The sequence below is a fragment of the Electrophorus electricus genome, chromosome 26, assembly GCF_013358815.1.
Source record: "Electrophorus electricus isolate fEleEle1 chromosome 26, fEleEle1.pri, whole genome shotgun sequence".
Classification (NCBI taxonomy): domain Eukaryota; kingdom Metazoa; phylum Chordata; class Actinopteri; order Gymnotiformes; family Gymnotidae; genus Electrophorus; species Electrophorus electricus.
The window spans coordinates 4591276-4607046 of record NC_049560.1 but is presented as its reverse complement, the minus strand read 5'-3'; the positions used below and the strand labels follow the sequence as shown (position 1 = coordinate 4607046).

Below are 15771 nucleotides of genomic sequence, written 5' to 3'. Positions count from 1 at the left end.
TCACAGCGGCAACATTTTGTGCTCGTTAAATATCGACGACACCAGGGAAATGAGAGAAAGCAAGCCAGAGCAGCTGAGATTTGAAAAAAAAAAAACAATTGGCTCCGTGTTTCTTGATGCATCAATTGCACACAAAAAAAGCTTCAATAAACTGCAATAAAGTGACAGGAAAAACTGGAATTTGAAACACAAATTTATTTGTCCAATGATCCAGGTTACTCCTTCTTGGCAGCAGCCTTTCTCATTGCAGCCAGGATGTTGCTGAGCTCTTCCCTCTTTCTCTTTGCACGGATGTGAGTTCCCACCTGCACACAAACGAAGCTGATTAATACTTCATCCAATGACCCGTCAATGGAACAGGACTCCTACAGACAGTTTTGTGCATGCACCAAACACATGCTCTGTAGCCCACTGTTGTAAAGCCACAAGTGGGTTGAGCTGAACTTAACTGACTTCTCATTTTTCATTCTGTCTCATTTTTCTTTGCTTAGAATTAATCAACTCCCGTTAAAGGAAGCTTTCACCAATTAACCAAGATGTATACAACAGAGTAGTAAAAGTAAACTGGGTTTAGCCTCCAGACCTTATAAAGACCAACATTTCCATGACAAAAAAATGATTTTGGCCTCAGGCACTCTATCATGCCATCTGAAGTACATCAAAAGGGTGGCGTGTAAACAGATCTCAAACTATAAAATACAGAACACTTAAGACCGTAATAATAATTTTCTAGCCATTCCATCTAGAACAAAATGGCCAAGCCAGGGGACCACATGCTGAAACACTCTGCCCATTATATATTGGCCTCCAGAACACACGATGCTAAGCAATACGAAATCAAATACACCCGTTTTGAGTCTAAAAGCCCTCAGGGGGGCAGACAATATTATGTAAAATCGGATTACCATTATGTAAACTTTCAAATCAAGAGTTCACCCCCAACCAGTCACATGGTGTGAGAGAACATACCCTTTTCTTGATGAACTTGAGGGCTCGCTTGTCTTTGGACACCTTCAGCAGCTCCATCGCACGCCTCTCATAGGGGGCGAAACCGCACACCTCGCGGATCATGTCCCGCACAAACTTGCTGTGTTTGGTAAGACGCTGGGGCACAGAGCGGACTTCATTAGCTCCAGTGTGCTTTACACTGGACATGTGTCACTGGTACAGCTCATCTCAGTGAGGCAAAGCCCATTAGAAACTTTAACCTACATGTGGTCTTTACGCAACAGAAGCATGTAGAAAGGCTGAATGTAGGCAGTGTGATTAAATTATGACACTATACATGCAATGGACTACATCTTAACGCCTGGCCCTGGGTATAGTACCGTATACAAGACGTTATAACCATGTTTTGGCATACACACGTCTTTGCTCATCGCTCACTTACCCCTCTCCTGCGGCTGTGTCTGGGCTTGGTCACATTCTTGGTCACTGGGTGGCCTTTATTAAGGCCAACCGCCATGGGATACCGAATAGCCATTTCTGCTGGGAACAAACCAGATGAAACAAATGTTACAGAATCATTGCTAGCTGGTCGTTCCGTAACGGGCGACCAACACGTCGCGTATTGCTAAACATACTGATTGTGGCGCATACTTTTCAGTTTGTATATATAATACAGCCATAACAGGACTGCGATATGACCTGTAATTTTTTTAAACTGCGGATAGGTAGACGGAGGAAATTCGACATTCCGTTGTTTTACCGTCAAATACTGTGCAGCCACTGTATTCATATGAACTCCCGTGTTGCTTGAGCGAAATCATGTACAATTAAGCGTCAATTGGGTAAAACAAATGCAAATAACAAAATAATTGCCCCCTAAATTGCTTGTGTTTATAGGTGAACGGACACGTGTATTTATTCGGGTTGGGATGGCAGCGATATATTAAAGATTAGAAATATAGTACATCTCAAATAACTCATACCTGCTTTCTCTAATGGCGTCCAAACCGGAAGGAATGGTACGGGGTAGAAGAAGAAGATTCAACGTGCTGGAAACCTACTTCAGTTATATGGCGCGCCATCTAGTGTCTATTTTTAACAAGACATTTTACATACTAACAGTTTACCACCAAATATTTATTGTCCTGACCGTAAAACGTATCTTAACTACTATTTAAAGATTTAGCTTTTGGCAATAATAATAATATTGCGGGATAGTATGCATTTTTACTGAAGGCTTCGTGTGATATGCGCTTTAGTGTAGTAAGAAGTTAAGAACTAACGCACTTTGCCTAAAAGTCTTAAGTATAACATATTTAAGTTAACTGATTTGATCAGTAAAGCAAGTGCTAGAACGTGGATACCTCCCCAAATTTTATTTTAATATGACACTGGCGCGAACGAGTTCAGGGTAGACGGACTACACCTCCCGTCGTCGCTTTGGTCTGCCGTTTTTGGCGCGTTTTTACGTTAGCCGCAGCCATTTTGTTTGCGCTTCTTTCACTGGGAGCCAACCAGCTGCGAGCTCGACATTTACGCTTCGTGCGGGCACCAAACGTCGCGCCAGGTTTTCATTCAAAAACAAACAAAAAAACCTTCAGCGAGTATTGGGTACATGAGTTGCGCTCGGTTTGAACCCAGCCGATTTTCGCTACTTTGATTTAAACTCGTTGCCGAAATACTGGAAAAGTTGAGTAACTAAGATAAGAAGTTGCTGGCCCGACGTGAAGACTCGATATGGCGACTGCAACCCCTAGCCGCGCTGCCTCCGCGTCCGGCCGGCCGGCCGCCTCCACGCCGCTGTCTCCGACTCGGATCTCACGCTTGCAAGAAAAAGAAGAGCTGCGACACTTGAATGATCGATTGGCCGTGTATATCGACCGTGTGCGGGCCCTTGAGCTGGAAAATGACAGGCTTATGGTAAAAGTCTCGGAAAAGGAGGAAGTCACAACAAGAGAGGTAATTTTGAATGTAACGTTTTTTTACTAGCGAGCTAGCATGTCTGCAGATAGCTATGCTAACTAGCTAACTAAGAGTCCAACTAATTCCAATGCTATTGGCGGCAAGTTAGCCAGTTACCTACCCAGCAAGTTTGATTTGTAGGGTTCGCCTAAGCTAAGCTAGCCAGCCAGCAGCATATTAGCTAACGTTAGCTGGGCTGCTAGTTTATGTCGCTGTAGATGGATGATAGCATTAGCATAGCCACGTTTTTTGAACAGAGGGTTCTTTTAATCAACATGTGACCGGCTCTTGTGCAAATGTATTTATTACTGTGTGTCAAAATGATTCGTTAGCTTCAAGGTAACGCTGGTTATATTAATATATAATACCTTTTTGAACATGAGTGGCTAAGAAAGTTGCTCGAACGCGTTCTGATGGTCCTAAACCCACGGCAGATTTTTTATTGCTAAAACTCAGGTCAGTCCATAAGGAAAGTGATAACCGGATGTACGGCTCCAGTTTGATGTTGATGAAAAATCGGAGAAGTGTATCGGGCACATCTGCAGTCGGCGACGTATTTATACAACACGGTTCTGTTATTCTGATGTTTACAAACAGATTAGCCAGCGTTAACTAACGCCGCATAACTGAAAAGACGCCCGCAGCTGCCGTCGTTGAAGTGAACGGGTGTGGCTGAGCGCTCTTAAAATTTGAAATAAAATAAAAATTAACAGGCGTTATCGGTGTTAATCGGTTACGTGGAGTCACAGCATACCGTTAAATGGCCATCTTCAGTTTCCAAGAAATTTGCTTGTGTAATTAATATAGAACCAGCAGTTCAACCAAGTTTGAGTGAGTGGGCGGACGTTATCTCATTTATGAACGTTATCGGAGTGAACGTTCTGGGGTAGTTTTGACACTTACGTGACCTAGAATACAGCTGTATAGACGCTTAATAAATACGGGCCATTGTGTGTGTGTGTGTTTATATATGTATGTGTGTGTGTGTGTGTGTGTGTATATATATACGTGTGTGTGTATATATATACGTGTGTGTGTATATATATACGTGTGTGTGTATATGTGTGTGTATATATATATGTATGTGTATATATATATGTATGTGTATATATGTGTATGTATGTGTATATATATATATATATATGTATGTATGTATATGACGTTGATTCTAGGTGGTTAACTGCAGTATACCGTAGTAAGAGATGTAGAGAGATTCAAAATTGCAGTAAAGTACATTTTCTTGACAAAAACAAAGTCCTTCATCAGCTGTGCAAGTAAAGTGTTTCACTTTGTGCTTTCTCTGAAGCACTTTGCTTGCACAGCTGATGAAGGAACTCTGTTCAAAACTTTGCTTCCGTCGAGAAACTGTATACTTTACTGCAGTTTTTTTTTTGGGGGGGGGGGGGGGGGGGGAGTTCATCATCTTAATATCTGCTATGACTTATGACATGAATTTACAGTTACTGCTTTTTGGCTGATGCTTTTATCCAAAGCGACCTGGAGTTCTTACTGAACCTAATTTGAGCAATTGAAGGTTAAGGCCCCTGCTCAGGTGCCCAACAGTGGCAACTTGGTAGTGGTGGGGCTTGAACTGGCAACCTTCTGCTTAATAGCTGCCCCATTATATATATGAAAAATGTATTTACTTAAGCATGAATTGCATTACTTTGCACAAGGCTGCACACCCCTTTGTTTGAAAAAAAACTTGGGTAAGGCTCTGAATCACACCACACTCCATTAACTGGTGGTCTACATGTTCCTCCTCAACCAGGTGACTGGGATTAAGTCTCTGTATGAGGCGGAGCTGGCCGATGCCAGGCGTGTCCTTGACGAGACGTCACGTGATAGAGCGAAGCTTCAGATTGACTTGGGCAAGGCTAACGCTGAGCTAGAAGAGCTCAGTAGAAAGTAAGTTGAATTGGACTTAAATCATATGCACTGCTTAAATATGTTTGAAAAAAATGGTCCCTTAAAATAGACAAGAGGATCCATATGATTAAAAAATACACTGAAATGGATTATACTGGTATAACTTTTGTCCAGATGATAAAAGTACGTGATGGGTAAATTTAATGTAAATAAGCACTGTGACATGGATGATTTTACATCAGTCACTGTATGAGTTATGATCAAAGTAGTATAAGACTTATAGGTGCTATGGTGTTTTGATGTGCATTTTACTGACTTTACCCAGTATACTTTCAATTCTGCATGTGATTTCTGATCGTCTGTTTACCATAAATTTGATTTGCTTTAAGACCCGTTCCATCTGCTTTCTGAGATCGTACAGACAATCAGTGCCTAGGTTTTCAGATATCAATTCATTTCAAACTTCAGATGTTTTTCTTTTGTTTATCTTTGTTGCCAGTTAACCTACATTAACAGGAAGTCTGTGGCTATATGCTTTAGCCTTTTTTTCTATAATTTTCTTTGTACCACAAGGGAAATTACCGTAGTTGCGTTATTGAAGGAAATTAATAATTTTATTTGTGTAGCTTTGATTTCATGTGGCAAACAAAGTCTTATAATTTTCACGGGTGAAGTCTGTGATATGGTTCTATGCAGAACTGTGGTAAAAGGCTTTTATAGGTCAAAGAGTATAGCATTGGCATGATTTAGTCATAATTATACCTATTGTCGTCAATAACAGACGCTGTTTCCACTGGCCTTGCACAATTTTTTATGTCTCTTTATCCCTCTTTTTAAAGCTTTAAGAAGAAGGATGGAGACCTGGTGTTTGTTCAGGCCCGTGTTAAGGAGCTGGAGTCTCAGTACAACCAGAGTGAAGCAGCGCTCAGCACGGCTGTCAGTGAGAATGCAGCGCTCTCTGCAGAGCTGGGCGACCTGAAGGCCCAGCTGGCTAAGGTTAGCTTTCCCCGTTCCCTTCTGTCACCTCAGCGGCAGACGCAATAGACAGACCCTGACCGACTTGCTGTCATCTTTCAGGCCGAGGACGCTCACGCGGTGGCTAAGAAGCAGCTGGAGGCGGAGACCCTGGCACGAGTGGATTTGGAGAACCGTTGTCAGAGCCTGTCGGAGGAGCTGCAGTTCAGGAAGAGTATGTTTGATGAGGTAGGGGCTCCTTCTTCATCACCACCATGTGATGCATCACAAATGGTTGACTGAGCATCTGAATATTTCTGAACTCATCACATATTTCCACCAGGTGAAAGACTAATCAGACACCGTTACTGGCTCTCAAAGTTGTAGCAAACTCATTTTCTTGTCACCAGAGTTTGATGCAAATGATGTAACATTCTTGTTTACAAATACTAAAGAGTTTGTGTCCAGACTCTTCCACCTTCCCTTATCAAAGATCTAAGGGTCTGAGCAGCTCCCTATTTGTGGGGTTCCTGTAGGAGGTGCGTGAGACCAGGAGGCGTCATGAGAAACGCATGGTGGAGGTAGACAGTGGAACCAAGCTGGAGTACGAGTCCAAACTGACCCAAGCCCTGCAAGACCTCCGCAGGCAGCATGAGGAGCAGGTCAGCCTGTACAAGGAGGAGCTGGAGCAGACCTTCCAGGCCAAGGTACTGTTGTACCGCTTTATACTGAATTATTACCTGCACTATCCAAACCATTTGTGCTATAGGAATGCTGTGAAATTATGTATGTCTACACAGAGAGACAGTGCCTTGCACAAGTATTCAACTCTCTTAAGTGATCTGTTTTGTCATGTTTTAATATTTAATGTAGTCCTGTGGGTGCTGAGCTGTTCCAGTGCTACTGTAGTGTAATTACAGGGAAAAACATCAAGTGCAGCTCACATGAAATGAGGAATGCTTTGTAGACCCCAAATGAACTATAGAGTGGGTCCCTCGTATCCTGGTCCTGCCATGTTTAATTGGATTTAGTACAGAAGCTCATACAGCTGGGCCACTAGGTGTCAGTATAATGGCTGCTTTTATAATGTGAAGCAGACTCACTGGGAAAAATTGCTTCTTTAAGTTTGAAATGAAGAATTTTGTCCTTTCTGCCTGACTCTGCAGCTGGATAACGCCAAGGTGTCTTCTGACCTCAATGACAAGGCAGTGAGCACAGCACGGGAGGAGCTGCAGGAGTCTCGTGTTCGGATCGAGAGTCTGAGCTATCAGCTCTCTGCTCTGCAGAAACAGGTGGGACCGCCGCCACCACCACCGTTTGGTTATTTAAAAAAAAAAAAGAGAGAGGAAAAAAATTTCCCCCCTAGTTCAAACAGGTGTGTTGAGTGTCCTAGCAGCCAAATCCCTCACTGTGCTTCACTCGGGCCCCGTAGGACTGGAGATGAGTGATCCTGTCTTATAAACAAAGACGTATGGATCGTATGGCCCCTGGAACATAATTTGTAGGCCCCTATAGGTGCACGCTGGTTTTTTGTGCAGTGCAGCACGGTGATGTTGTCTGTGCTGCCCTCTTCAGGCAGCAGCAGCAGAAGAGCGCGTGCGTGAGTTGGAGGACCTCCTGAACAGCGAGCGCGATAAACACCGCAGACAGATGGACGGCAAGGAGCGTGAAATGGCGGAGATGAGGGACCACCTGCAGCAGCAGCTCAACGAATACCAGGAGCTGCTGGACGTCAAGCTGGCCCTCGACATGGAGATCCACGCCTACAGGAAGCTGCTGGAGGGCGAGGAGGACAGGTGAGAGTGGGGGAGGCTCTCGGCAGGCTGAACAGTGCAGATGGAGATGTGTGTTCCTCCAGGGTCCCCAGCTGGACCATGTGTTGGTTTGGTTTCCACAACTGTGCCTGATGATGATGATGATCAGCCGTGTGTGTGTGTGTGTGTGTGTGTGTGTGTGTGTGTGTGTGTGTGTGTGTGTGTGTGTGTGTGTGTGTGTGTGTGTGTGTGTGTGTGTGTGTGTGTGTGTGTGTGTGTGTGTGTGTAGGTGTGTGTGTGTGTAGGTGTGTGTGTGTGTGTAGGTGTGTGTGTGTGTGTAGGTGTGTGTGTGTGTGTAGGTGTGTGTGTGTGTGTAGGAGAAGGAGACTGAATGAAATGTATGTATCCCCAAGCTGGTCTGAGAACCAACTTGGAGAACCTTTGCTCTAGCTACCAACTAGATAGATAGATCGATCACTTTATTAATCCCAGGGGAAATTGACATATTGCAGTAGCTCAAGGTTAAATAAATATATATTATTACACACACAATGTATAAAAACAAGAAATGTAAAAGATTTAGAAGAGCAAAAATATAGTCTCTTGTGCAAAGTGTAAGTAACAGGTAAAATTCCTTATCCTTAAGTCTGAAAGCCTGTTATTTCCTATTAAGAAGTTCCTTCAGGTCTTCGGTGACCCATGGCTTGTTGTTAAGGAAACAACATACCTGCCTGACAAGAACAATGAAGTCAGTGCAAAAATTGATATAGTCAGTGATGCTGTTAATGTCCTTGCCAGCTGATTCATACAGCACCTCCTAATCTGTAGTCTCATAGCAAACCTGCAGAGCCTCCTCTGCCTCTGGTGACCACCTCCTTATCAACTTCTTTGTCACTGGTTGACTTAAGACAGCAGGCCAATATGTGGGTGACAAAAGAACCAGGTTATGATCTGATTGTCCAAATGGAGGTAGAACTAATGAACTGTATGCAGCTTTAACATTTGCATACAGAAGATCCAGCACTCTGTTTTCCCTGGTAGCGCAACTGACAAACTGCTGAAGTCTTGGTAGTGTGCTGGAGAGAAACATGAGTAAAATATCCAGGAATAACAACGAAAGAGTTCGGATACTGTGCCTGAAGTTCGCGATTGCCAAGAGTATGACGTCACATGCCACTTCTGTGTTGGCTGCCGGTGGAATGTAAACAACAACAATGTCGCCCGTGAACGGACGCAAGCTAGCAGCTCAGCGTTCGGGCAGCCATGACTCTCTTCCACAGTAATGTGTCCAGGATTACACTGTCTGGAAGCCGGATACAGGAGTCCGGAATATCCGCATGTAGCCATGTCTCATAGAAATGGATCACACTGCGCTCTCTGTATCCCCTCTGTCCCAGTCAGCACGCTCAATTCGTCCATTTTTTTTCCAAGCGATCTCACGTTTCCCATAATGACGGAAGGGACAAACGTCTTGAATCGTCTTCTTTTAGCCTTCACTTTAACTCCAGCACTGCATCCTCTGAACGATCTGTGTAGTTCAGGAATGGGAATGTTTATAAAGTGCGATGCAGATGGACGAAGCTGCAGAAGCCACTCGGGTAGTACTGGAATGAAGTAAAATAATGGCAAACAATTGTACAGTTTAAAGCTCCTTTCATCACTTTCTGCAGGGCTTACTTCAAAGCCTGCTTATAGGAATCTGTGCTTCTCTGGAGACCAGGGTCAATGTTGATCTGAAACAGCTGAGTGCATCTGATTAGAACCTCACAAGCACGAGATGCCGTAAATGAGGTGTTGGATTTGGGTTGGGGGCTAGTCTGCCTAATTGCATTGCCTGCACGTTCACCTATATTCACGTGGTCCTGTGTCCCTTTTTTGGCTGCATAAGTTGGCTAGACATTAGATAACAGGATTACACACCCTGGTTCTAGGGGTGGATTTCATTACCTAAACATTACCTGGAGCTTTTTGTTTGTGCATTTTTGTCTGTCCACACTTGGTCCAAGAGCCCAAGTTATGGGCTAAAGTGTTTCATGCCTCTAATAGCTTTGGGTGGTCTGGCTAGAATAGAATGGCGAGAATGTTCTTTCATGTGAGTCAACGGGGCGGTGGTTTACGTTATTACAGCCGTCTGAGCATGCCACATTGACTTGGTGAATTCAGACAAAATTAAACATGTCCGGGCCTCACTTTTCTGAGTGTAAACGCATTCAACAGGTAATGTCTAAGAACGTAACGGGTCTTTCCAAAGATTAAAGAGCACATGAAACCACCTTTCTTTATGCTTGTGTGAACTACTCAAAGACTGTAGGGAGCCGGTGAAGGTGGCGACTTCTTTAGACCTCAGCTGTATGGCAGAGGAGAGACATTTAGCCACCCTAATCACTACCCCGCTCATGGACCCAGGCCAGTCAAGCATTGTCAGTCATTAGACCAATGAAATGTGGCTTGCAGCATGAAAATTGTGTATGGGGCTGGATGAGTACTACAGTGGTGTTTTAAAATGTTGTCTATAGGGGGTGCTGCTCTCCACATAAAAATCTCAGGACCAGTATTCTGATCCAGTAGACACTGGCTGTCTGGAGCTGGGAAATACTGCCGTCATGACTGATACTGAAGTCCGTTTGACATTAACATTCTGTAACATTTCAAACTGAAGTTGTGCTCAGTAAATAACTTCTCCCCCATGTGGCTCCAGCTGAAAACCTGTCATACGTGCTTGGTGTCATATTACTGAGCTGATGTTTAAGGAGAGTCTGGGTGTGTGTGTTTCCAGGCTGAAGCTTTCACCCAGCCCCTCCTCCCGGGTGACAGTATCTCGGAGCTCTGCTAGCAGCAGCTCTGTCCGCGCCACCCGCTCCAAGCGGAAGCGCGTGGAGGTGGAAGAGGAGCCGTCAGGCGCACCCAAGCTTCACATCAGTCAGCAGGCAGAGGCCACAGGTGCCATCATCATTGAGGAGATCGACCTGGAGGGCAAGTCTGTCACTCTCAAGAACAACTCTGACAAGGTGGGCTACAGCTTCAGCATGGTGTTTACAGGAACGAGACTAGATCAAGAAAAAGAAACTTTAAATGAGCTGCATAACAGATGCTTTGTGTTGGGGTTTAGGGATTGAAATTGTGGGGTATTGTGAAGACGAGACATAAAAAATGGAGTTTGAATACCTCAGTGTATTTGGTGATCATTTGGACCAAGCAGAACATGCTTTGTAGGCTGTCTACATCTTTATTTTTGCTCTTATTTTAGGACCAGTCACTGGGCAGCTGGAGGCTAAAGAGGAGAGTGGGAGAGGGAGGTGAAATTGCATACAAGTTCAGCCCAAAGTTCATCCTCAAAGCAGGCCAGACCGTTACGGTAAGCGCCCTTGTTTTTGTGCCGAGTGCGGTTGGTTCTGGTGCTGGTCCTTTGTACTGAGCCAGGTGTTTTTGCTGTTTGGTTTTGGCATTGTGCTCAGGTGTGGACTGCAGATGCAGGTGTGGCCCACAGCCCCCCCTCCAATTTGCTATGGAAGAGCCAGAGCAGTTGGGGCACTGGAGACGAAATCCTTACCTTGCTGGTCAATTCAGACGGAGAGGTATGCACACTCCTGCACCAACTAGCCCTTTCCCTGGATATGCTTTCAGTATGCTAAGATGTATCTAGATGCATCTTGCCTCCCTGCAGAGTTGAACTCCAGTTCTCATCGAACATGACTGTTTATGCAAATAGATCCTTTCTCTGAAGCCCTGATCAACACCTTGATCAGGTGTTGGACACAATCAGTAATTGAACTCTGCAGCAATCTTCTGAAATTGGGTATGTGACCACTAATCTAATTCTTCAGAGCTTCTCAAGCCAAACCAGGTTTTTGCTCTCTTTAAGGACCTGTCACACCACATCCAGGAGCTCTGCAGCCCTTGATCTGCTTCGTGTGTTTGTCTGTGTGTGTAGCTGGGACCAAACTCAATCTGGATTGACTCTGTGGACTAATTTAGGAGCTCTTTGCCTAGATTGTTTTCCAGTCCAACTCCTAAAGAACCACTGGACCAGAGCTGGATAGTTTCACTTGAGGGATTGTTGTTTTTTTTGCTTTGTTTTGTTTTAATCCTCCCAAGTATTTTTGTTCTAACCACCTGGCTTTGCTAATTAGCTCAAGTCAGAAAGTAGAATCAATTTGTGAAACCATCTGGGTGATGCAAAATCGTTTGCTTTTTTTCTTTTTGTTTTAGAATAGTGTACAGCTCTACACTGCAGTTTTGTATTTTCGGGCACTTGATTTCATCTCACAAAGAGCACCATAATTACCTAACGAGTAGATGCAAATGTGTTAAGTACAACACAGGGGTGCGTCAACAATGACACTGGGCAGCAAATTGAACATTGAAAATATGGACCACAATTTAAATTGAGTTGAAGTGGGTTTTTTGTTTTTTGGGTTTTTTTTAATTGAAATTTGTCTTTGGGGGTTATAAATAGTAAAAATGATGACATGCATGCTTATGCCAGCATTCCTTAGGTTTAAATTCAGAGTGAAAATATGCTGCATATATGTTTATTTATGAGGGTGGTCAGGATGTCGCATATTAATGTGTCGTCTGGCTCTGTAGGAGGTAGCAAAGAGAATCGTCACGAAAAGCGTGGGAGAGCTGGAGAACAGCGAAGATGAGGAAGGGGACTTTGAGGATGAAGATCTGTTCCAACAGCAGGCAAGTCAACAGCCTTTTTATAGACCATCTTTTAAACATGATCCTTCCGTTCCCCTGTAGAGTAGTTCGGTGAGCTCAGTTTTCCATCTTCCTGTATTAAAAAGAGATATCCAGACAGCTGTTATGTTGTTGCTGCGGTGGGAATGGTGGTATTAATTAATTTTTTTTCTCCCTGGTGGAGCAGCTTCTCAGCTGAGCAGCTTGCTGGCTTTCAATGTGGCTTTTTTCCTTCCAGGGCGATCCGAAGACCCGCTCCAGAGAGTGTGCCGTGATGTGACGCTCCCGTTCTTCACACTGTTTTTCTCCCAATTGTCCTCTTACAGAGCCACTACTTTTGTAACATTCAATCATGAATTCCTAAAAATATCTTCCACTCTCCTGTGCCAGTATGCCACGGGAACAGGATTTTTTTAAACGGACCTCATATTTGGCTTTTTTTTTTTTTTTCTCCTCCCCTATGTTTTGTTTTTTAAATCCAGGTAATCATCATAAACTATGTATGAACATATTCTTTTCTTTCCTTCAGTCCTATCTTTAAAAATGTTTCTCTTGACATTTTCATTGGCTGTCTATAGGAAGTTGGATAGCTTCTGACTGGATGCACCACCTCAGTAGCACAGTATAGGACTTTATTAAGAATGTGACATCAGAGAATGTCTGCGTATTTGTAAAACTTCTGAAGTTGTGTAATCAAGTGACTTTTAAGGATTTTCATCCTCATGTGGTTGCTTTTGTCACCATGTGGTTGATCAGGTAGACCTAAGAAACAGGTTGGGATGTTCTGCAGACCCTTTGGAGCCTGACACCTTTTATATAATTTACTGTAGGTTGGAAATGACAGCCAGGGCTTAGCTTGTATGCATTGTATGCTTTTGCCAGCCGGATAACCAGGGTGGAAAAGAAATTACCAGTGGTCCATAAATTTGAGCATATTCATCAGATCTGCAAAGCAGTTGTTCCCTCACCCTGTGATATTGAGCATTATATTAAAAGAATCATCAATCACAGAAAGTGCACTACGTGATGATGCATAAATGTTTTGAACAACTTTGGGCATTGTTAGAATATCCCTTGTCTAACAAGAGTGCCCCTTGCTTAGAAGTTGCATAACTAAACCCTAAATTGTTTATCTGGTTCACTTTCTCCAGAGCCCCATTTCAAATCATGCAAAATGAGCTGGCTTTGTGCTGTCAGGTTTGAGGTGCACGTTGGCAGCAGGTCCGGCCACATTGCTGATGAGGTGGAGATCAAAGGGGCCAGGTCAGAGCTCAGACTGGAGCTATGCTAATGCAGTCAAGTCTTTGTTAACATTTTATTACTTTTACCTCATCTTTTGTTGAGCTTGCCTAGGCTGAACACACAAGTGTTCATAATTTACCTGAGTTCATAATTAGTATTTGTTTTTTGTTCAGATACAGTGCTGATCTTGGCATCTGCACCAGACATTTTAACAGTAGTATGTACGTAGAGGGCATGGATATGTGCCACCTTCTACCTAAGGTGGAGTGACATTTATGGTGCTGACAAAATGACTGGACAAAGTTTATTGACTTCAAGCCTGGTGGTACATAAGAAATATCTTCTTCATTTCTTTGGCAGCGTCTGCCAAATTGATTGTGGAATTTTTGTGCTCCATAACGTAACCCACAGCCTACATTTTTGAAAATCTTTCAAAAATCTTTTCCACCCTGTTTATTGTAATAATTTGACATGTAAAAGCTTACCGTTCTATTATTTGTTGTAAAATGTTTGGGGGGGGGGGGGGCGGCTATGGGACAGGACAACAGGACATGCAGGCAGTCATTTTCTGCAGCTTTAGTTCGAGGTCAGGGAGAATGCTAATAAGACGCCCTCTGCACTAGCCTCGCCTCTGGCTACGTGCTAAGGCTAACCCTCAGTTCGCGCCGTGACGACGGAGGCCGAGATTAGCTGAGCGTACGACGAGCGCTACTTGGAAACTTACCTTCTCTAAAGATGTCTAGCGATAGTTAACTTTCTTCCTCCGTCCCTCTGCAGCACAACGGAGTGCAGCGGGGAAGGAGAGGCTCGTGTGCATTTGAAAGTAGGACGAATTATTAAAGACGTTAAATTAGCAGGTAAACATGTCTGATATAGCCTTTTTCACTAAATTGAGTTTTAGACTGACGAATAGTGATTTTTGTATTTGCATAATTATGGGGCTATTGGAATCAGGTTTACATTTTTATTATTTTGAAGGTTCGCAAAATTATACGTTTGTTAGCACCTGGTTATATAATAAAGGTGATATTTGAGTGCAGTGTAGGAATGCTCAGACTTCATTAAGGCAGAGAGCTAATTCAAACATTTTGCCTTTAGACAGTTTCCATTCCAAGATGCAACATGTATAGTTGTGAGTTGTTGTGTTTTTGGTTTTATTTTGTTTTGTTTTTAGCACACACTCCACATCTGTGAATAGAAACTTCATTTTAGAGTTTAACACTGACCAGAAGTGGGTAATTATATATTTTTTCAGGTTTTATAATGACTGTGACACATGAGTGCTTTGCACATTCACTGTTAAGCATTGCAGAAAGATTACAGTAACAGTGTACTGTAAAGAAATTGCTATTTGGATGGCATAGAAGTGTCACCAAGGCAGTGATGTGATTCAAAGGCTGATGCATTTGAGCCGTATATCAAATGTGAAGTTTTTTTTAAAAAAATTTTCAAAATTACAGATAAATCTTAATCTCGGTCATGTGAGGACTTTAAGGGTTTCAGCAGAGTGTGGAGAGCATGCCAAAAGTCTCATTACTTTTAATGTTTGATTTTTACTTTCATTTATTTTTTGTATGCATAATACAATAAACATTTTACATATTGAAAGTCTTGTATTTTCATTGTACTGATCAGATAAATATAGACTCTTGATGAACAGGTAAATACAGTTTTGCCTGGAGTATGTTCAAGTGAGTGAGTGTTGGGACTGGTAGGGAAACTGGTTTATGGAGATAGATCTGTCACCAGTAGGGTGCAGGATTCCTCACTGGTTAGCAGACTGGGGCTAGCACTTTACAGTTTATGACTGCATCCGTGGGCTTGTGTGGTACAATAAAAAAAAAAATTGGTTTCCTGTTGGAGTTGGATTTCATCACTGACTCACTAGTTTCACTGCCTGTCAAAAGTCCCAACAAGTACAGCAGTTGTACCTTGTCAAATCCTTATTTGTCTCTGGAAACAAAATCTATATAGCGAGCTGTGTATGATTGTTAATGATAATCTCATGTTTTTTCAGTGCTGGTGGCGCTTTCCTTCCCCCACACCCCAGTTTGGGCATCCACCCACCAGATCTCAGGGCCATTTGTAATCTCCCCTGTCCCTCCACTCCACCCTTCATTCTCTCTATCTCACGTATCCATCGCACATTTCCTTTGGATTTCTCACTCATTTTGATAGATGTCCTGTTCAGTTTCAGGCTTCGCATATTACATATGCCCTTTCAGGCCATTCAAATGTGTAACGCCTACCTTTCCATTCCTTGGCTTGTCACCTTACCTGGCAGATACCAGTTTTTCCCCTCGCAATTTAACTCAATGCATCATCTTTGTTGGAGTATCTCCCCCCCATTTTTTTTTTT

At 43.2% G+C, this 15771-nt stretch overlaps 2 protein-coding genes across 2 annotated transcripts; one reads left to right on the top strand and one right to left on the bottom strand.

Moving 5' to 3' along the window:
* Positions 1 to 175: 175 nt before the first annotated feature.
* On the bottom strand, positions 176 to 2020 carry rpl36 (ribosomal protein L36). Its single transcript, XM_027032343.2, has 4 exons — positions 1932 to 2020; positions 1391 to 1485; positions 970 to 1104; positions 176 to 305 (listed from the first exon to the last, which is right to left on the bottom strand). Exons 2-4 carry the CDS (start codon positions 1481 to 1483, stop codon positions 216 to 218), a joined length of 318 nt encoding a protein of 105 aa, XP_026888144.1. The 5' UTR covers positions 1484 to 1485; positions 1932 to 2020; the 3' UTR covers positions 176 to 215.
* Positions 2021 to 2457: 437 nt separating this feature from the next.
* lmnb2 (lamin B2) lies at positions 2458 to 15020 on the top strand. The gene is made up of 12 exons (XM_035523096.1): positions 2458 to 2907; positions 4682 to 4818; positions 5619 to 5775; positions 5857 to 5982; positions 6270 to 6440; positions 6900 to 7025; positions 7309 to 7529; positions 10264 to 10495; positions 10735 to 10842; positions 10943 to 11062; positions 12075 to 12173; positions 12409 to 15020. The coding sequence occupies exons 1-12, from the start codon at positions 2686 to 2688 to the stop codon at positions 12448 to 12450; spliced, it is 1761 nt and encodes a 586-aa protein (XP_035378989.1). The 5' UTR covers positions 2458 to 2685; the 3' UTR covers positions 12451 to 15020.
* The last annotated feature ends 751 nt before the right edge of the window (positions 15021 to 15771 follow it).

Coding starts and splice junctions, on each gene's coding strand:
- rpl36 (XM_027032343.2), bottom strand. CDS start 1,483: ATGGCTATTCGGTATCCCATGGCGGTTGGCCTTAATAAAGGCCACCCA. Junction 1,105..1,390: donor GACACAGCCGCAGGAGAGGG/GTAAGTGAGCGA, acceptor TCTGTGCCCCAG/CGTCTTACCAAACACAGCAA. Junction 306..969: donor TCAAGTTCATCAAGAAAAGG/GTATGTTCTCTC, acceptor GTTTGTGTGCAG/GTGGGAACTCACATCCGTGC.
- lmnb2 (XM_035523096.1), top strand. CDS start 2,686: ATGGCGACTGCAACCCCTAGCCGCGCTGCCTCCGCGTCCGGCCGGCCG. Junction 7,530..10,263: donor CTGGAGGGCGAGGAGGACAG/GTGAGAGTGGGG, acceptor GTGTGTTTCCAG/GCTGAAGCTTTCACCCAGCC. Junction 10,496..10,734: donor TCAAGAACAACTCTGACAAG/GTGGGCTACAGC, acceptor CTCTTATTTTAG/GACCAGTCACTGGGCAGCTG.